General features: G+C 39.5%; 1 protein-coding gene across 3 annotated transcripts in view; it reads left to right on the forward strand.

The window, feature by feature from the left end:
• ZNF654 (zinc finger protein 654) overlaps positions 1-9,801 on the forward strand; it is a 232,672-nt gene extending 222,871 nt beyond the window's left edge. Inside the window, exons 8-9 of one of the 3 annotated variants that reach the window (XM_069204540.1) lie at positions 1,014-4,299; positions 4,447-9,801. In XM_069204540.1, the coding sequence (XP_069060641.1) occupies positions 1,014-4,299; positions 4,447-7,088 (5,928 nt within the window). In that variant the 3' untranslated portion in view covers positions 7,089-9,801. Of the gene's footprint in view, positions 1-1,013 lie in introns of all 3 variants that reach the window. The other 2 variants (XM_069204541.1, XM_069204539.1) reach the window with 2 other exon arrangements.
• Positions 9,802-22,933: the final 13,132 nt, after the last annotated feature.

A 22,933-nucleotide genomic window follows, 5' to 3' on the forward strand; every position in this document is an offset into this window, starting at 1 on the left:
TTCTCCATATTCTCGCTAGCCTTCACGTTTACATAAGCTTAAATGTATGAAACAATATTAAACATCACAGCTTTACGTGACAGCACCTCAGCTCAAATCTGCCTTGCGCCCACAGTGATAATTTGTATTGATGATAATGCACTAGACATTAGAATGCTGTTCAAATGTTTTATTCATGTTAACTAAATAAAACAAGAACTGTCTTTTTACTTATGTTTTTTTCCTTTCGTTTGCTAATTTAGTGAATCAGTGACTGACAGTATTTCTGTACTCTTTAAACTGGGTACTTAATTTTTGCCTTACAAGTCATTAGACACCAGTGTTTCTAAAGACAGTACTGTTTGGTGGAAGGCTGTTTTCCTCTAACCAACCATGTTCCTTAATTGGGATACAGTGAGATCAACTCACAAAAGTAAGTATCATCATGAAGGTATGACCATGATGGAATTTACCTTGTTTTTTTTTACTCCTATCTGGGTTGGGGTAAATTCCCTTCCAGTATGGGAAGGTGAGTGATCACAACTAGCTTTGCTGAGGGTGCTTAGGAAGTGCTTTCTCTACGCGGAAAAATATATTTCCCCTGCGGAGATATTTTTTTTTGAGTGAATTTGCACAGTGCATGGTATTCCCCCATATGTGAACTTCTATATGATGGAGAACTCCACGATGGGGGAATAGAATTCCACTGTAAAGATCACATGGCTTTCCCAGAATACAGCTGGAAACCTGTGACTTGTGCAGCATACTAGACATAATCCTGAAAATGTTTGTGAATTTGAAAAAAGTAGGAAAAATACGCTCAGGCAGAAAATCTTCCATGTACTTTCCTTATTTTTTTGTGAAATGGGCACTTTATCTGTAAATGTGTCTGATAATTTAAAGAATATTAAGTGCAGTTGCAAATCTCTTGTTACACTGGTGAGTGAAATATGTGCACTATATTTCCGCCTAATTGTTGAAGATTGATTGTCTTGCTGAGATTTCAGAAAATAAACCTTGATTTCTTTTTGCAGGTTGGGGAATCTGGCATTCAGCTTGCTATTGAGATCTGTGGATGTGCCTTACAGCTGGACCTCCGGGGCGATCCTTACACTAAAGTTTTGATTTACAAAACTATTGCTCATCTTTTGCCTACTGACTTGGAGATTTGTCGAATTTGTGTGCTTTCCGTATTCTTTCTTGAGCGTTGCGTGGATTCCTATGAAGCTGTAGAGCGCCTCTATGAACGCCCAGATGAAGACTACAATGAATATACAAGTTCTATTGAAAATCGTGTGCGGTTTGAGTTGCTTCCCATCCTGAAAAAGGGACTCGTGTTTGATCCAGAATTTTGGAATTTTACCATGATCAAGCAAAATTGTGCTGCTCTTTTGGGAGATAGATCTGCTGATTTGCTACGTGCAAAATCACTGAGCAGTTCAGGTTCTGGTAAGACTTGTCGAAAACAACAGGAAACTTTTCGTGGAGATAAAGTTCGGTTTATTGGTAGACGTAATGGGGAACTGGAAAATAAATATGTTTCCTTGTCCAGAACCAGAAGAGAAACTCTTGCCAAGAAAACCCACATAGACCTTGGGACATGTAAAATAGACCACAGTGTACAAAAACATCGTTGTTTGATGTGCAACAAAGAGTTTCTTGGTGGTCACATTATGAGACATGCACACACGCATCAGAAAAAGGGCTGTTTTACCTGTGTTATTTGTGGCAGAAAGTTTAGAAGCCGTGCAGTAATGCTGAAACATTTAAAGGATCATGTCAAGAAAATGAAACGACAAAAGTTAACCATTGATCATTTTAAAGAAACTGTAGTTAAAGAAAAACGTAACATCTGTGACAGTTTAATCTCTGGAACTGGGAATCCTGAAGTCTCCAAGGATTGTAACCGATTACAGGATAATGAAACTGCTACTCAATTATGTTCAGTTGTTGACACAATTAAGCCAACCAACGCACCTTCAGTTAATGTGACATTAAATCATGTATCTGAGCACAGAGTTTTTGAGAATGGCAGCCTCAACCCCACTCCAAAGCAACCTTGTGAACCTCTTATTGACAAAGACTTGGACGAATGTGAAGAAACTCTGAAAAGAGAGTCCCTACCACCTCTCAAAATAAATGGATCTTTATGCCATTCAATAAATGTTGAAACTGTTGAGATACCTAAGAAACTGAAGTGTCCTGTGGAGGGATGCATTTGTACCTTTAAAAGGATAAGATTTTTGAGCGAGCATGTCGAGATTTGTCACCCTTCTGACCTCAATGCAGAGAAACACATGCGCTCCTTAAAAGAAACATATGCTTTAGAAAAACATGCTAGGTTCAAGTGTCCTGGTCCAGGTTGTGACCGTGTGTTCAGATGGATAGGGTCGCTAAATAGGCATGCAATGACGGCACACCCAGAGGACTTTAATATCCAGCAAAAAATATGCTTTCCAAAAGGCGTTGATGCTGTGGGAAGACATATAGTTTTTAAGTGCCCAAGCCATGGTTGTGTGCGTGTATTTAAGAGGATTGCTACTCTCTATAAGCATGCAAAGAATGATCATCCTGATGACTTAACTTTGCAGCTACAATTGTTTTCCCCAATTGAGAGTGATACTGTGATTGACGATAAACCTGACAGCATCTGTTGTCCTGTTCAGGGCTGCAAAGGCTTCTTTAACACAATATCATCTTTTCAGAAACACACAAAGAAATTTCACTCGCATAACTTTGATCTGCAGCAGCAACAACTTTCCCCAAGTGAAGGTGCTGCTGGTGCTGTACCTGGTACCTTCCATTGTCCTAGTCAGGGATGTATGCATTGCTTTAAGGAGGTCATATCTCTCAATCAGCACGCTAAGGAAGCTCACTCTGATGACGTGGACCTGCAGCAACAAGTACAGTCATTATCCTTAAATGAGAGCCAAGGTGTAGATAAATCAGGAACCTTCCGGTGTCCTGGTCAGGGATGTCTTCATGGATTTAAGAGGAGAGCATCTCTGAATAAATATGTAAAGGAGACACCAGTTGATAATTTGGATCCGCAGCCACAGTTTCCCTCCTTAAATACGAAAGACACTTTGACTAAACCAACTTGCTTTCGATGTCCTGGCCAGGGATGTTTTCGTGTATTTAACAAGGTGAAAGCTCTGAATAAACATGCAAGCATCTCCCACCCTACTGACTTGAAAGCTCAACAGCATATCATGGCATTTTATAAAGGAAAGTGTCGTTTCTGCCAGAGACAGTTTGAAAATGTCCAACATTTTGTTGACCATCAAAAGAAACATGTGTATCCAAATATTCATTTCTGTCTTCATATTAACTGTGGTAGGAAATTCAAATTGGCATCCGAACTCCTTGAGCATTCATCAGTGCACACCAGTTTTGAAGCCTTGTGTAGTTACCCTGGGTGCTTTCAGGTGTTTGTGGATCCTTCTAGACTATATGAACACGAGGCTGAGCATTATTCTATTTGTTCTCCAGAAAAGACTTCAGAATTAATAGGCCGTAAGTCGTTACACTCCGTTTTGGATCCTTCATCCTTAAACATGGAGCAAAAGGTTTGCCAGGATGCTGCATCTCTTTGTCAAAAATTTGGCAATGCTAGCACTGAATCAATCTGTGTATCTCAAGACCAAAAGGAGAAACTAGATCAGTCAGTTCCCTCATGGAAAGCTAGAAAAGATCATTCCGAGCCGAAGACTTACACACAGAGTGCTGAGAAGAAGACAAGCATGGTTTTTCAAAGTGGAAGTGAAAATTCCTCTGCTAATGCTTCGATTGTGAGCTTGGTAGACCAGATGTCATCTGTTTTAAAGCCCGTTTCTGAGAGTGGTACTACTGTTTTTGAGCAGCTTGTAAATGGTCACGTGGAGCAAGAACCAACAGCTTTAATTTCATTAGAATCTTTTAGAGAACACGAGACTGTCATTCCAAGTCCAGAAAAAAAAAACAATTTGCTACAAAGTGATAGCCAAAACGTGGATGATATCCCTTCAGCATCTCCACTGCCTGTAAAACAAAAAACACAGAACAGCACACCTTCATATGGCGCTGCTGCAAACCAGACCTTTACTAGACCATTGCCTACTGCTTACCTGGATGAACTGTACCTTAGCATGCCAAAGCGCAGGAAAGTGTTCAGTGACAATTCAAACACTCAGTCTGTGCTAGATGATATTTCTAAAAGGTCATCGGAAAGATTAAGGTGTAAAAACTGTCTAACCACGTACTGCAACTCTGAAGCACTTGAAGCACACCTTGCACAGAAGAAATGCCAATCACTCTTTGGATTTGATTCAGATGAAGAAAGTAAGTCATGTAATGAATCTAGAGGTAAGGGGATGGTGTCAAAAACAAGGAAAATAGAGCTAGCCCTTGAGGGGGGTTGGGCTACAGAACAGGACAAGCTTGCAGACCACAGAGTAATAATTGAACCTCTCGATTTATCATTAACAGATACTGAAAATCTTTCCAGCGATCTGGAATGCACGCAGAGAGAGCATACCAACCTGAATGCTGGAAAGGACAGTGAGAGTAGCACCCATTCTAACAAGTGTAAGGTGAAACCTCAGGTAGCAAATGACGTTCTCACGGAGTGTCAGCTGGCAGCTACAATACAAAAGCCTTCAGATCAGAAAGTCTGTGAAAGTTACGCCTGTTCCAATTCTCCTTGCATGTTTAAAACTAGGTGTATTGACCAGTTGGATCACCACTTCAATGTAAAACACCAGTTATTTTGGAACCAAATTAAAACTAACAAACATGACCAACTTTCTGTCTCCTACAGGTGCCTGGTAGAAGTTTGCAAGAAGTTCTATGTATCGCGTTCTGGTGTCCTCAAGCACTACAGGAAGATGCATCGTATTGCTCGCTCAAAGTTGGCCTTATTCTTAAAACTGTCTGTTATTCCTGTAGGAAAATGTGATGTCCGTGCGAAAACGAAAAGCAACATTGTATTGAATAACCTTCATGAGAATAGTAGAAGTTTGAGGTCCAAAAAGGGAAACCAGCCCAAATTAAACTTGGATGTTTCTTGTCCATTCCCCACGCAGTATATAACAAGATCAGGTTTCATACGTCAGGTGGAATTTGACACAAACCTAAAACAGGGTAGTATTGATTGCCTACCCAAAGTAAGCACAATTGAACCGTGTGAACAAGGGAGCGCTAAACAGGAGGCAAACACACAGGTTAATTTGATAGGTCATCATGCAGTTTGTACAGGCAAGACCGATTTCAGAAAGTATCCTGTAAGGAACATGTCACTTAGAAACCAAAAATATTACATAAAATCTGTTGATGTTGGGTGCCGTAAGATTGGTTTCGAGTCAAAAAGTGTACCTTTATTTTCCTGCATGATTAAAGGATGTCTGTCTTCTCTTTCAAATGGGAAGTCATTGGTTTCTCACTATTTACATTGCCATGGGATTAAAAAAGCAATGATTAAGGAAACTGCAGACAGATGTTCCCCTTTGTTGTATCCTCCCACAAAATTGGCAAATTTCTCAAAATCCAGTATGCATAATACGGACGGCAAGTCAAAGAATGTGCGGCAGAAAAAAATTAACCAGAGTACCAGTGGCATTATAGCCTCATTAGGTCACAGGGGAGATGCGTTGAAGAAGCATTTAATAGATAGCAAAATGGCAAAAGAAAATGTAGTGATTATACCTGTAAAGAAACACAAATGTAAATCAGTCAGAAGGTGTTCACGCCTCATTTCCCTTAGAGCGAAGTCTGAACACAAGTGCAAGGCTCTACGGAAAACTAGCAGCTGGAATTCCAAAATCACTTTCAAGACACTCCAAGAAATAAAAGCCCATCAGGCCAAGTGTGGCAACCGCTCCCTGTATCCTTGTATGCTGAAGGGCTGTTCAGCCTCACTGTCAAAAGTAAGTGATTTAAATCGACATTACATAAAGTGTCATGGGTTGACAAAAAATCTGATCCAAGAACAAGAAAAACATTTTTTACATAAGCGTGACTTGACAGGAGTAAAGAGATCTGTCTTTTCTCATTGTAGGATGGGACCTATAAAAAACAGTAAGAGTGGACAGACATTCCCTCATATTTTGAACTCAGATGTAGGAATATTAAGTAAGAAACTTAGTGCCATGGAACAAGTAGATTGCAGAAAGCATAGTGCAGATATCCCAAAAAGAAAGTGCCAATCAAGTACCAAAAGACCTGAGATTTTATCTCTGCAGAAACCTAAAGAAATAATAAAGCCCGTGGCTAGGTACATTACTGAAAAAAATAATGTCCCAAAACATGCACATGCTTGGAATTTGGAAGCAGTGAGTTCACTCAGACTCAGAAGCAGATGTCTCCCTCGTAGACCACAGGAGAGAAAATACAGACGTTCTCCCAGTAACAAAAGTGATTGTGTGAGTCATGCCACTGAAAATCAAACATGGAAACCACTTTTGGAAAGATCATGCAAATCAAACTGTAAACCAGAATCCACAAAATGCTACTTAGCAGATTTGGAAGGCTGTAGGAGTAGAAACACGGTGGTCAATAAAGGATTTCTCTTTGGTAAAAAATGTACACTGCAGAAAGCAAATAAGAAGCTGAATTGTAACAAAATAGGAGCTTTCTCACAATTGTCAAATATAGAGACTGTTGTCAGTAAATGCAATCAAAATGGGCTTGGTTTAGACCAGAGAAAGCAAACTTTTCTTTTAAGGCAATTACCAAAAGACAAGGACTCCAGAACTTCAGAATGCACAGGTGCACTTTCGTTAAAGACAAATGTGGCAGACTTCCAGCTTAATCACTCTAATGGCTTGCAGACACACACACCAACAGTGGTATTTTGTAGACAGCACAGAGCATACATTTATTTTAGACCATGCACAGTGCCATTAGTGAAATCTTGTTTCTTACGGTACCAGGATACTATTTCACGTGCAAAATATGCGTATAAGCAGTTTATTAAGCGATCTAGTTTTCAAACACAGTCATGTCCAAGGGAATCCAAAACAATGTCTTCAGGGTTGTGCGTCTGTGATCATAAAGGACCACAACCATGCACTTTCACAGAAATAAGAGGTTCTATTCGCATCCTCAACAGTGTTTTGCATTTGAAACATTGATTGCCTCAAGCTTTCTTAAGTAATTTATTGTGCTGTTTCTTTTACGTTTCACAAACTGCGTTCAATTTTCCAACACCGAAGACAATAAGGCCTGTTATATAGGCTTATAACTCATTCTGAGACTTGAAACACCGCTAAGGTTGCCTCTGCACTATTGACCCTTTTGTTATGTTTGGCTAAACGGTGCAAATTTTTTATACAAGTTTCATTCACTTAGCTAGCTGTTTTCTTAATCATTAACTGTCTACAAGCATTTAAAGCACCAACAATATTTTTGTAGGTGGCATTGTTTTCCAAAGTTAGTTCAGTACACTGTTTCATAACATGGAAGAATTTACTTTGTTTAGTTGAGCAAACTGGATTGATGAGGGGCACATTTTCAGTTCCTGATTTATTTGATAAGTCAATAGATGTCAGTATTTTTTCAGCATCTCGTTTTCCTAAATACATTACACAATTGCCATTTGTAATTAAAAGAAATTATCACTCATTATAGATAACTTAAGTTTCCAGACAAACATGTTTTCCAGGTACCCGCAACTGAAATATTTGTAAATGTTTTTTGTTTCCCAAGTCTGGTTAAAGTTCTTTATGGGTCTGTATAAAATGTGTGAAAAAATGGCTATCGGTTTGTGTGATGTCATCTCTCCTAATGGACTGCAGGCCCTTTTACTGTCACGGGCAGAGAACATTGTCTGACTAGTGTATATTGAAACTATATTTCATGCAAATGTAGCATTCTCCGTTACCACCTTATTTCTATTCCAAATGTTTTCATGGTGAAGAGCATTGCACACTGCATGGTGATTATTTATACCACATGTTCTAATAGCTTAGTTGATTTTACGTATTCAAAGTTGTTTTTAACATCTTAAAAAAAGCGATATGTATCAGAAATCTAGAGCACTCAATCATAACTCAAACATTTCAGGGACACCATATAGGTGAATATGTCGAGCTCACCAAAGCAACCCACTCTTCACATAGCTAAAACAATATAGCACGCCACACAAAAAACGCATATCACAAGCCAAAACCCACCCCACAGCCCACTGTTTATTTGTTAAATTGATACTGTTAACCTCTAACACAGTGCTGTACTCCTCAGTCACACATTTCAAGCTGGATAGTGGACATACCACCGCTCTCAGATGACCCATCATAATTGGTAAAGCTACATACACTAAGAATAATGCATACAAGTTTTCATATGCACAAAGATTCACACTGTTGCTAAAATCCAAACAACCAGAAATTAGTCTGCAACAGAATCCTTGGGACCAGGGCTTGAAGAGTTACCAGAACTCCATTATTGCAAGGCAAAACAATGGAATAACACAAAGGTAAATTTCTACAACTTAATACATAAAAGGCAGTGTAAACATCTGTCTTTTAGGTGACTTTGGATCCTTTCTTTAAGGTTCAGTGATGTGGACAGTGCCATGCTATTTAAACTTTGTTGAAAAATCTACTAAATCATCATAAAAGCGTTCAAGCTTTTTTTTTTTTAGAGAGCTGACAGCTAAATTGCCAGTTTGTTGCTTTTGACTGTCACTTAAGTCCATGGACATAAAGGGAAAAAAATGATTTTGAAATCTGTATGCTGAAAGCATTATTCTCTTCCTCACACATATATATTTACTGTCCAGGTAATGGCAATCATTTATTCCATGATTAACAGTTTAGATGGGTGAGTTTGACAATTGGTCCTAATGTTCAATAGTAATTATATTAAATTTTGGTATGAAAATTGTTAATTCGGTTGCATCAAGTTTGATAAATGACATGCATTTTGATCACTACCGTTTACTTTAAATTACATGCTAAATATATTGTCTTTATCCTTTATAAATTTGGATTTTACCAAAAACTGCCTTCCTAAAGCTTTTACCTACTTGGTTCCGGTTTCTTTGGTTACAATGTTGATTGAACTTAAAAATAAATCTATTCATACATGTGGTATAAAACTTTTTGACTACTTTAAAGAATTTAAAGGATTTCTAAAAAGTAATCTAAAAGCCAAGATCATAAATTCTTAAAAGATGTGTTATCTTTAAAATTGCTTCAAATATACCCTAAACTTCTACCTTGTTCTAGATCATGTTCTTTTCAGTTTTGTAAGAATATTTAAAAATGTTAAAAGGGTATGTAATATCTGCAAATTAAAAATGATGATTGTTTTTGTACTTTTTCAGAGTTATATAGATTATGTATTTATGTGATAATTCTTTTTCCACAAATATTTACAAAAAAACAAACAGAAAATACTGTTAACTGAAAGGTCATTGATATTTTGGTTCATTGCTCAGACTGACATTAAAACCTATTTTGAATTTGTAGTAACTTATTTATCTTTGTAAGGCACTGAAGATTATTCTGTACTGGTTGCTCTAGTTCTTGATGGCACCAAGTGATGTGGATAAAAAAAGTTAATGTTTTAAGTTATTCGGAACTGTACATAACAACAGTTTTCCTTAATTACATATTTTACATCGCTGGACTTAAACTGTTTTTAAAATGCTTGCGTTTCATCAGAAAAGATGTGTGCTTCCTTGTGGAATGGCTAATCATCTTGCACCGTGTTTTCTAGAAGAGTACAATTTTAAGAAATGAGCCACCAAAATGCAATAAATCAACCATAGTGTTATGTTAAAGAAATGTTTTCTACTGTACATAAACATGTTGAATAAAAATATTGTCTATTGTTACTAAAGGGCTGTTTCTTTGAACTTAGTGACATTGTTAGTGAACTGGTTTATTTTGTATCCTTCAGTGTTTTTTAGTGAGTTATTTTTTTGTCTTTTTATTAAATTTTTATGTTGACATTATCATTTGTCATTCTTTTTAGATTATTTCCTGATTACTACTTTTAATTTGACCATATAACATAAGAATATGAACACTAACAAATGTATGTCTAAACTTTTATAAAACTGATATATAGTTTTATAGCAGTATTAAAACAATGTAAACACCTTCAAGCTAATATAAAATATAAAGTAATACAGCATTTTGGCACGTACACTTGCATTATTGATTTTTAAGAGCATGTTTTTAAAGCAAACTAAAACCCACTGCTCCTATTAGTGAATCCATTAAAAATAGTTATATGAAAACTGCCTTGATTAAAAGTAATTTTAAATTATCATTCTCGCAGCTAGGGTTATAGTGCATCTTAGGAGAGTGTGGCAGTACATCTGGAATATTTCTATTGCATGAACATTTATCATATGTTACTCCAATTGTATAATCTTCTACTTTAAGCAATTGTCCCAAACACAAAGTAATCATCTTCTACCCATTTCCGAATATGGAGTAACTATTTTGTATTCCTTTTTCTTCCATAAATTTATTTAGAAATCAGAATGCAACATTTTAATCACGCAAGAACACTTGATAAGTGTTCAAGATACTTTTGTTAGAGACTTTTGTAAGTCTTACTCTTATCATATTACCCATACAGGTGCTCAGTTTATAATTTAAAGCAGATTGATCATTTTGCCTTTACTCGTTGTCGCCCATTGTTTTTCACCAATTAGCAGGCCATTTACACATAATCCTGTAATTAATGGGAATTCTTCCTTCTGACCCCAGCAAAAAATCTAATTCTTTTAATAGCCCTTGAAATTAAACCTTTTCACACTTGACTTACCACAGTCCATTTGTAAATGGCAAAGCATTTGCAAATACTGTACACTGGTGTTCCTTTCAATTTATCATATAACATTACTCGCAAGTACTTCTGATGTTTACCTTTCAGCAACTTGTTTTTACCTAACCTCCATAAGTACATGATTTTACCTCAGACGCAGTCCATTGTTTTTTTTTTGTTGGTATTGATGGTGAACTTCTTTTCACAATATTTGCTAAGTGCATTAATCTGATTTTGAATTTCACTGGGAGTACAGTTTGAGTTATCTGCTTATAGTAACATGTTTATGACTTCCTTGGATCTGAGGTGTAAAGCCATTTGGTGTTGTTGAAACATAAGGCTAAATCTGAAAGTGATCAGGCAAAAAATGAGAAGGACTAGGACATGCAGATTTTCTTCAGATGTTAATTACCATCCTCTTAGTTTGTGGTTCACAATTTATTTTTCTTTAGCCCACGTGCTAGAATGTCGAGACATAGTCAATAAGCCAGGAAGAATCCGTGATGTATCAAGTTATTTTCCATTATCCTTTTCTGTGACCTTCCTGCGCAATATAATCCAATGTAAAAATGTGATGTTGAGTACTTAAAGTAGAACTAAATCCATGTGCTCAACAGGAAAAAGGTTATTTTCCTGCGCTCATTTCTCAACTGATTGTTTAATCAATTTTACCAAATATTTATTTGGAAGAATCCAGCAGTATCACTCAGTATCGTATTTGGTGGTCTTGGTTAGCATTTTTACATATGGGCCTAACACTTCAACCCTTCCATGTAGTTTGCGTTTCCTGGCTTTTAAATGTGTAGCAAAACAAGGTGTAACAGTCTACAAGATGAGATTTTTTGTAGCTTAATTTGGTGCCCTATTTGATCCTGAACTCTACTACCACTCAAACTGTGATCTTTGCATTTTTTATTCACTTTTTTGCAGAAAGTAAAAACTAGTTAATTGTGTTGGAGAATATGTCACCTCACTTGATTAAACTAAATATTAACACAGCAGTACCATTCTTCAGTCATGAGTAGACCTTTTGCAATGCTTTTGATGTGATCTAATGAAGGCTGTGTTATTTCTCAGCACACAGTTTGCAAGTATACGTTGGATTCTGATAGTGGGACTATGTGTGCACATTGATAAAATTGAATAAATAAATACACAAAATCAATATTTGCCAAATACAATATACGTCCCCACTGTGGGGGCTGTCTCAGCAGGAATGCCTTGCAAAGTTTTAAAGCCAAAGCTGTCATGCCTTCTTTTTCGGTGCTGCAGATATCAATCACATCACAGCAGCATATCCATAAAAATTGCTATAGGAAGTAAAATACAACCATCCACGCAGCAGTAAAAGTATTCAAAATTAAATATGCTGAAGATGATAATATAAGCAGGACTACTAGAATTATTCGGCAAGAGAGGGACAAATTGTGCAGCAGGTTTGACTAAATTGTGCAGCAAGAAAAGGCAATTAGGCTGTGTAATGCAGCACGGATCTTGGTCCAGAAAGAGTGCTGTTTGTGATTTGGTGTAAATACGTTCAGTGGTTTTGGAAAAATATAGGTTAAAAAATGTGTGTATATATAGATATCTATCAAGTCACGTAGGATCTGCAGAGCTGGCTGATCTCCAGAGATCTGATTGGCTGCTACAACAGCCAGGAAATGGTGGGACTCAGTCCAGAGTACTATAAAAAAACACAAAAAAAAGACATAAGGGGGAAGGATATGGATACCCTGAACCCTAGGCCTGGTGGCAAGGTACCAGAGGACCCCTGCTTGGGACCAAAACATTTTTTTTTTGTTGTTAAATTTTGCGGCAAATTCTCCTGCCTTTTTTTTTGGGGGGGGGGGGAGGAGGAGGGTGGGGTACATGGCTCCCTCCCAAAACTTCTGAGAGGCCCGTATTCCCACTCCTGGGGCTGAGGCAAAAAATAAGGGAGGGGCTTAACTTGTGTTTTTTCTCAAACCAGGCACTAAGTATAATCATATTCTTTGTTTCAATCCTTTGTATGTTTTCTAACACGATGCTTATTCTGTCTTCGTGTCTTTGCAGGGGTCCTTTATCAAAGTCACAACCTGTAACTTTTGGAGAGCATCTTACAGTAGTAAAATGTATAACCGCAATATTTAATACTTCTGTTACTTACATTAGGCTGCTTCTCAAAGTATAATTCTCAATGGAAATTGACGAAGGAAAATGTAGCATGTATAAGGAGCATTTTGTTATTTTTACCCTTTCTAAATGACCTCAGTCACACTCGCAGGATTGCAGTCATTTAATAAGAAAGTTCATCTTGCCCCTCCCCCGCCTACCACCCTTCACCATTCTGTATAGTGGAAAGCCATTTAATGGCTGGTAGAATTCATCTGTGCCAGTGATGTACCAAAGGCGCACCAGTCTAGGCCTGTCTGTGGCGGATGATTTGGATACTCGCTCTAATTCAGATGAACTTATCATGCCTTTTGTGTCTGCTTACCTTCTCATAGGGTCAAGCTCCCCCAGACGAACTTTTATCAGTAATAATGACTAAGTCTGGAAAATAAAATGAAAGCATGTCTAGTTAATGATGGATTTCCAGTCTGTAAAACCAACGAGTCCTAAAGATTACAGAGCACACAGGAACACAGACTCGCACAAAAACGTTACTCTAAATGGGCACTAGTACATAAAAATCAAGAGCCCAGCTCATTTACGCTAAAAATACGTCTGGGAAAGTGCTCGCGCTTTTTAATTACCTGTTTAAAATTTCTCGTTTGCCTGGTATAGACGGGGAAACTGGCTCCTGCTTTCAGCACGCCAGCGTGTTAACAGGCCCACTTAGTTCAACAGTACTGTTGCAACACAAAAACTCCCAAGGCAATCAGATATGCCATTAAAAGGTTGTGATCGGGCACCCAAATTAATCACCACTAATGCAACTTCCGAAAAAACACCTTAAACACAACTTCTCGCACGATCATACACACAACACGGTTTCAAGCTATCTGATTGGCTATGTGTTTGTCACCTCGTTATAGCCAATTTCGTATATCAATAGATGCTTAATGGAGAAAGATTACTCCAAAACATAAACACCTGAAACCGTGCACTGGGCAGATGCACATCCCTGCAGAATGAGACAACTGCCAGCATCCTTTGTCATAAGCATCGATGCACAGAACGTTTTACACAAATCCATAACCAGATTGTGTAGAGATGAGAAATCAGAGGCTTAGCTGCTCATCGTAATTACTTGCCTAATATGGAACACTCTTTCTGCTACTCACTGAATGCGTTCAGATCAAGTAACCCCATATGTAACCTGCTGGAAAGGGACAAAGCCATGCACTGCCAGGATTATGGAAGCGTTAAACACTTGCTAATATGGCACCTGAAACATAGATGGCGCTTCTTTTATTCCAGTGATCACAGAGCTCATTACAAAACCAGTCTTTTACCCAATAAAAGAGGCTGTTTTTAAAAGCCAAATCAGAGTTTATGTGCTATTTGCTTTAACTGAGAATGCCCTTTGACAGTTATTTACTGTAATAACTTAATACCGCCATCCTTCCTGTTCTAAAAAATTAATTGAAGAGCGCAGAGGAGTTTTGTGATATTTATCACAGTTTTTGTCACCGAAATACAGTGTTTACTACACCTTAAAGGGAAGTCATACGCATTGTATGATGACCATGTGTAACCTGCAAGCAACCTATATCCCACACTGGACCGTTTTTGAAGCGAAAGTGGAGAGATAACAGATTATTCTAATCCATCTGAGCTTTACCCAGCATCCTTCTTTCATGCCATTTTCATTGTGATCTCACCATGACTTCACAACTAGACCCATCCTGGTTCATCTTTCTTTATTTAAAGGCCAGCTACATTTACAGTGGAAAAGCGGAGTGTGGCTGAATTATATGGCACTATAATTTTGCTCTTTGCCTTTCTAAACATTACTGCTGGTTATTTGTGGGAGGACCATGATTTTGTGGGGGACAAAGATTTTCTACTAGGAAAACTGTTAGACTCCTTGACCTCGGAGGAGAACATCCTAAAAGGCAAGTGGTCTTTTTTAGAGGATTTTCCGTTTAATCAGTTTTACACAAATGAAGCGATTCCTGTGGTAATGATTTAAATGGGTTTTTAATGGGATTTTTTTTCTTAAACTTATCATTGACAAATCATTATTCGCTCTGTGGGCCACTCTTTTGGCCCGGTAGGAGCTAAGCAGACATTTTTAAGAAGCGTGCAAGCATTTTGACCTGTTGTAAGTTGTGGGCTTTTAGCCTCGCCCACCTCACAGCAATCACTTTCACTCGTTCATGGGCTTGCCTTTCAAAAATCCCTTGTCGGCATTGGTAATTGCTTTACGTTTGTCCTTCCTTGGGGCGATTTTGTTACTGCCTTGCAGACTGCCCCGTTGTATGGATAATTGCACGATTGCGGATATACTTCATCATGGCAAAACAACTTTTTTTCTTTTGTTTCTCCTCTTCATGCTGCATGGATCCCATGGCACTCACAGTGCGAATAGGCAAAACAACGTGAACTTGATTGGGAGTATTGGAGCGCTGGTCACATTGTTCACAATTACCTAATCAGAGTCATTCCTTATGGCTCACCCCTTAAGACACTTGAAATTGGTAAATGCTTTACATAAAACAAATTCTAAAAGTGAAAGTGTCTCTCCCAGCACAGAGGGAAAGATGATACTGCAATATTCCCTACACTCAGGAAGTTCGCCCGATAATGCTTTGCATGGCATTAATTTTACAAAACATTTGTGGCCTGTGGTGGTCCTAGGACAATGGGACCACCACCAAAAAGTTCACAACAATGTGCTCTCTCTTTCTACCTCATCCCTGGGTCACCACACTAGATTAGTGGGAACCCCAAAATAATAACCCCTCCCACCATTCATGTCTTTTTAAGCGTTTTCTTGGCTGGAACTTTTGTTTTACAGCTGGGTGTAGCTTGTGTTTTAAGGGCCTTGTTTGTAATATCATTGCTAAAGGCCTTCTAGCCTTGAAAATGTGTATTGCACTCAGCCTCTGATGGTCCTAGGACAATGGGACCACCACCAAAAAGTTCACAACAATGTGCTCTTTCTGTCTACTTCATCCTGGGTCACCACTCTAGGTTAGTGGGGACCTCAAAATAATAACCCCTCCCGCCATTCAGTGTCTTTTAAAGCACTCTCATGACTGGAACTTGTTTTACATTTTGGAGAAGCTATGTTTGATGGGCCTTGTTTGTAATATCATTGCAATAGGCCTGCCAGCCCTCAAAGTGTGTAATGCACTACGCCCTCTAGGTATTAAATATATGGTTATGCTGCATTACTTTCTTCCATTCTTTTTGAGGGCATGCTGCAGTAGCGCAGAGGTGGAGCTGTATGTGTGTATTGTAATTTTGCTCTTTGCTGTTCTAAACGTTACTGCTCGTTGTCTGATGGGAGGAACATGCTTTTCTACCAGTTATAACTGTGTTTTTTAGATTCCTTGATCTAGTAGTGGAATATGCTAAAAGGCAGTTGTTGTTTTTTAGGGGATTTTAAAATAAATCACGTTATTGCACTCGTGATTTCTGTGGTAATGTTTTGAATGTTTTTTGTGTGTTTTTTTTTTTTTAAACTTATCATGGAAAAATTAAGTATTTGCTCACTGGAATGCTTTTTAGCTTAGGAGTTAAGCAGCCTTTTTTTTGTATCTAATCAAGGTTATTCCATCTTGGAGGCGCCGTCTTGTTGAGAGGCGCACTAGAAGTTGGAGTAAACAGACACCCTCCCTGATTTGCCTATAAGAAGGAGGCTATGCCGCAAACGAGCCACAGCCATGCCAGTTAGTCTGCGCCTGCATTGTGCCTAGTACCAGCTATACTGCTTATTTTTTTGGGCAGGACATTCATAATTGCATGTGTTCAAGGGAAAAACTGCTGTCACTAAAAAGTAAGGCCTGCAACCTGAAACTTAAGTTTAATTTAGAACATTGTGCTAGCAATTTGTCTTCTAGTTCAGCTTGTAAGTATACTCTCAGTTCCCCCTTGAAGTTAGGCCCTGGTTACAAGGTAATGATTATAAAACATTGGCACATCAGTTGCCTTTTACTGTTGTATCATTTTCTGCATGTCTTATCAAATGTCGATCTCTTCCAAAACATGCCTTAGATATTTATAATTTACATTTTGCTGACAAATGGGACTTCATGTTTCTCACAGAAGCATGGTTGAAAGAAACACCTGATATTGCATTGGCAATCCCCCAAGTTTTTCAATTCAATACTTAAACCGGTAAAACAAAACTGAAGGTGGCATTGCTGTATGTTTCGGCACACTTTCAACTGTTTTACAACTAAACATTTTTGGAGTGGGGGACATTGAGGGGTTGATCTTTACTATTAAAATGACATTGTCTTTCTTTCTGGTATTTTCCTCTATCAGCCTCTAGATTGCTACGATGACTTTGCAAAAGCTCATTGAGGTGGTTGCTCAACTATCTCTTCACTATGCTAATTTCACTGTTTTGAGCTACATACTCCTTATTCAAAGGCCGCTAGCCAGTTCAAAGTAGTGCTCCGGGGTTCTAATCTGCTACAATTAGTGTCTGGCCCTATGCATATGGAAGGCCAGACATTGGATCAAATTTTTTCCCAACATCCTCAATTTTCAAGTTAGTCCCTCTTTTTAAATTATTTTGTCTGATCACGTCCTGGTGGCTCTGTCTTTTAAAGTTAATTAAAAGTTAATTTGAAACATGGACCTAGCAAAACCTTACAAAGATCTTCAGGAGCATGGTGTAAAATTTCTGACCTTTTTTTCAGAAAGCCTTTTGTCGTCGTCTTTTAACCTAACTGGTTCTTCTGACATTGCTACAACAAATTTTAATAATTGGCTCACTGATGCTTTAGGTTTTATCACCCCTCCCCTCCCCCAAAAAAAAACTATCTTCCAAAAAGGTCCAAACTAACTGCTCCTTGGTTTTCAGCTTCCTTGAAAGAAGACAAAGGTCTTTGTAAAAGACTTGAGAGAAAATTAGAGAAATCTTAAAATGCTGATACATAAAGTAATTATAAATCTGCCTTAAGGAAGTTACGCAAATCAATAAGTAAGACACAAAGCTAATATTCTCATCCCAAATTTCAACAGTGTCAAACTATTTTTGAGAGTTTGTGGGGTGTGAAATATTTCTTATCCACTGTTGTTATGGAAAATAGGGTTATCTCCTCCTCCACTCTGCAATGATTTGGCTGAATTTTCTTATGAGAAAATCCATACTATTCACTCTAAATTCACAGGAAATGTTCCTGTCCTAGCTCAAATGATTGAAGGACAGCGTTAGGCTGAAAGTTATACACTTTCAACTCTGTATCCTCAGGGGACTCAGCAAAGGACCCACTTAAGTGTAAATCCAGGTCTCCTCTTGATCTATGCCCTGCTCGCATCATTAGTCTTGTGTCTGCCTCTATTAATCCAGTTCTGAAGAACATTATGAGAAATTCTTTGGAAACTGCTATGGTTACTGTGAGTTTGAAGCAGGCCCTATTTCTTCCTGTATTTAGGAAGGCCAAAGCTGATCCAGCTGTTGTAAGTAACTTTAGACCAATCTTGCTTCTGCCTGCAGCTTCTAAGATTCTAGAGAAGTTTGTTAATCACTAGATATCCTACTTCCTACAATCCAATTATCTATTGTACGATTCCCAATCGGGAATTCACTAATGATAACTGCTCTGATTGACTTATCAGCCGTTTTGATGCTGTGTCACACCAAATTTTGATTGACAGGGTAAAGAAGATTGGGATCCAAAGACAAGCTTTTGCCTGATTAAAATCCTTCCTTGAGGACAGGCCTCTGGTGACATGTCTTTTACATCTGCTGCCAAACTACTTTGCTCCAGTGTTTTCCAGGCCTCTACTTTGAGCCCCACGTTATTTAATATGTACCTGGTGGCATTGGCAAAGTTGCTCGAACCTTGGGGTATAATTCCATATGTAGCTGATACTTAACTGCTTTTGTCACTTCATGAAAACAATGGCAAAGCGTTGACTGTTTTTAAGTAATGTCTGAGAGGAGTAGCTGAGTGAATAAATAATTACTTCAAATTAAACTCCGATAACATCTTTGTTTTGGAGCAAATTGCCTTCATAATCCAAGTAGATTATGTCCAGAATTCTGTCTCATATGCTAAATGCTACAGTGAGGAATCTGAGTATAACATTTGACACCAACCTCTCACTTATACATCGAATTCAGAATATCTTTTCCCTTTGTGTTGCTAAACTCAAGTCTCTAAAAAAGAATGCTTTTATCAAAATATTTTTGGAAGACCATTGTTTATGCTGTAGTTGCATCCACACTGGTTTTTGCCAACATCTTGTATCTGTGTCTTCCTGCTTATTTGATTTACAGGCTTCAGATTGTTTAGAATGTGGTGGCAAGACTGATTCTGAGAATCTCTTCCAGGGGATCCTTATCAATAATCATAAGCATTGAATAGTTCTGACCACACGTGGGGACCTTGGAGCACCTATTAAATATATATATATATATATATATATATATATATATATATATATATATATATATATATATATATATATATTCGATGGCATGTGTAGCTGCAGATACACATGCTGTGCATTATCCTGCCATCTAGTGTTGGGCTCGGAGTGTTACAAGTTGTTTTTCTTCGAAGAAGTCTTTTCGAGTCACGAGACCGAGGGACTCCTCCCCTTTCGGCTCCATTGCGCATGGGCGTCGACTCCATCTTAGATTGTTTTCTTTTCGCCATCGGGTTCGGACGTGTTCCTATTCGCTCTGAGTTTCAGTTCGGAAAAGTTAGTTAACATTCGGAAAATTTGACGGTATTGTTTGCGTTTGGTATCTAGTTAGTAATAGCACATCGACACCAAAGAAAAGAAGAGCTCCGGCAGCCCTTCAGGGCTTCCACTCCCCGGTGGGGCCTGGTCGGCCCGATCGCGTGCGTCTTCAAGGCTCATGGAACGGACCCTATTCCGCTTCTGCCCCAAATGCCACGCTAAGTAGCTTTATACAGACCAGAATTTGGTCTGTAATTTGTGTTTGTCCCCCAAACACAAAGAGGATACCTGCGAGGCTTGTCTGGCATTTCGGTCGAAGAAGACGCTACGGGACCGGAGAGCTCAAAGGCTTCAAATGGTGTCGACGCCGGCTGGACACCCCAACGTCAAAGAAGAGGAGACATTCTCCATTCCTGGTTCGGTCTCAGATGAGCCCGAGAGTGAGCAGCCGGCGAGGCAACAAACCGTGAGTAAACCAGCCCCGGCCAAAACGCACTCGAAAATTATGAAAACCCAGGGGATGCCACCGCCAACAGGCCATGGCTTTACCCATAAGCACGGTGACCCGGCATTGGCACCGAAAAAGGGCACAGAGCAGCCGAAGACATCCGACTCCGGTCGAGATACCGGCACAAAATATACTCAGCACCGAGATACCGGCTCCGACCAAAATCGGCACCGAGAGATTGGCATCCCGAAAGCTAAAAAGGTTTCTTCGGAGCCGAAAAATACTGCTGAGAAGGTTTCGGTGCCGAAACATCCAGCCTCGGAGCCGAAACAAAGCTCCTATACGGAAGAAAAAGGCCTTTCCTCACAACTACAAGGCCACAAGTTTGGACAAAAACTAGACATGGGAGAGCCAGACCATACACAGAGGAGGCTCCATATACAGAAGGACACGGGGAAAATGAGAACTCTTCCCCCAATTAAAATGAAGCGGAAACTCGCTTTCCATGAAACGGAAATGCAGCCAAAAGCAAAGGTGGCGAAAGAAAAAACACCACCACATTTTTCACCAAAGCCATCACCACTGCACTCACCACAACTGTCCCCAATTGCAACACCCCCAATGATGCAGTCACCAACACACACAGGGATGAGCCAAGATGACCCAGATGCATGGGATCTGTACGATGCACCAGTATCTGATAATACTCCGGATTGCTACCCGGCAAGACCATCACCACCAGAAGACAGTACTGCTTACATGCAGGTGGTTTCCAGGGCAGCTATTTTTCATAACGTAGCGCTGCCTTCAGAACCTATAGAGGATGACTTCTTATTCAATACCCTGTCATCAACACATAGCCAATACCAAAGTTTGCCAATGTTACCAGGAATGTTAAAACACGCTAAACAGGTGTTTCAAGACCCAGTCAAAGGCAGAGCCATCACACCTAGGGTGGAGAAGAAGTACAAACCTCCCCCTACGGACCCTGTGTACATTACGCAACAGCTAACTCCAGACTCAGTGGTAGTAGGAGCAGCCCGGAAAAGGGCAAACTCACAGACTTCTGGGGATGCACCACCACCCGACAAAGAAAGTCGAAAATGCGATGCTGCAGGGAAAAGGGTGGCAGCACAGGCAGCCAATCAATGGCGATTTGCTAATTTGCAGGCATAATTGGCAAGATACGACAGGGCACATTGGGACGAAATGCAACATTTCATTGAACATCTTCCCAAAGAGTTTCGGAAGCGTGCCCAACAGGTTGTGGAGGAGGGCCAAAGTATCTCCAACAATCAAATAAGATTGGCTATGGACTCAGCAGACACAGCCGCCAGAACAGTTAACACAGTGGTCACCATTCAGAGTCACGCATGGCTACGCACCTCCAGATTTAAGCCAGAGATCCAACAGGCTGTGCTGAATATGCCTTTTAATGGACAATTGTTTGGGCCAGAAGTGGATACAGCTATAGACAAGCTAAAGAAAGACACTGACATGGCCAAAGCCATTGGCGCGCTCTACTCCCCACACAGCAGAGGCACCTTTAGGAAGTCACACTTTAGAGGGGGGTTTCGGGCACAAAGCACAGAGGCTTCTACCTCACAGGCCAAACCCACATACCAGGGCCAATACCAAAGAGGAGGCTTTTGGGGACAATATAGAGGTGGACAGTTCCCTAAAACAAGAGGGAAATTCCAAAGCCCAAAAACCCCACAAACTGTTAGGGTTTGTACACAGCAAAGAGCATGTCCCCTCTCACTGCACTAGTGGGTTCTGTAATAGCTCCCTTTTAAACTTACTATTGAAAGCCTTTCTTGTTATCTCACCTTCCCCCCCCCCCCCTAGGCTTCTATGTATGTTGTTTAATGTGCTGTTTTGTTTACACATTGGGCCTTGCTTTTACCAAGGCTTCTTTAAAACACTCCTCTCTAGGCCATGTGTTAATCCAACTCATTTGCATAATAACTGAAACTCTGCACACCTTTCAAGAACATGTGCAGCATGTGAGGACCACACCCAGCTCTTCAAACCACACCCAGCTCTGCACACCTTCCAAGAACATGTGCAGCATGTGAGGACCACACCCAGCCCTTCAAACCACACCCAGCTCTTCGAACCACACCCAGCCCTGTCTATAAAAGGCATCCCCCGAGCCTCACCCAGTGCTTGTGCTCGTCTACCTCCCGCTTACCTGAGAACAGATCCCTCGGCGCTGGCACTCCTGCTCTTTACAGACTTTCATTGCCTTCAATGGGCGCAGCTGCTGGCTCTTCCTTCTTCCGGTTTCCGGTTCCTCCTTGCTTCAGCCTCTCTCCTATGAGTAACCTGCAAAAGAGAAAGAAGACCAGGTTAGACTGATCAGTATCTCTTGCCAGCAACAAGTAAGTGCAAAACTTTTTATTACCTGAGGGAGCTTTGACGGCAATTTCTGGATTCGTGTATAGACAGTTTGAGGCGAAGTGCCTTCCACGAGCATTGTGATTCAGGCTCTTTGTTGCAGGAGTATTTTGCGGAACTTTGTGAAGTGGACATTGTTTTTTTTCATGGAACTTTTGGGAATCGAACAGTGGAAACCATTGACAGCAAGGCAAACAGTAAATCAAGGACTTGCACAAATTACATGCTGTATTTTGATGTAAAAGTACAGTATTTGTTTTATAAAAGATTCTGGAAATATGGGAAAAGTGAGTCAGCTATTGGGAATTTAGGCTTTAGTTATATTATGTTGAATGTTTGATATTGGTAATTCTGATAACGGTATTTGTTTAATGTTTTAGAAGCTTTACAGTAATAGAAAACACATCCCAGAGCAGTAACACATTCCAAACCTGGAAACTAGAGACCAGGATCCAAGAGGTACTTTTAGAAGAGAATTTCTAATAAATAAAGGGATAGTCAGGAACCCATTTAGGAATAGGTTTCACTTATCTGATCTTTGTTTATGTT

The sequence above is a fragment of the Pleurodeles waltl genome, chromosome 8 (assembly GCF_031143425.1).
Source record: "Pleurodeles waltl isolate 20211129_DDA chromosome 8, aPleWal1.hap1.20221129, whole genome shotgun sequence".
Lineage (NCBI taxonomy): Eukaryota > Metazoa > Chordata > Amphibia > Caudata > Salamandridae > Pleurodeles > Pleurodeles waltl.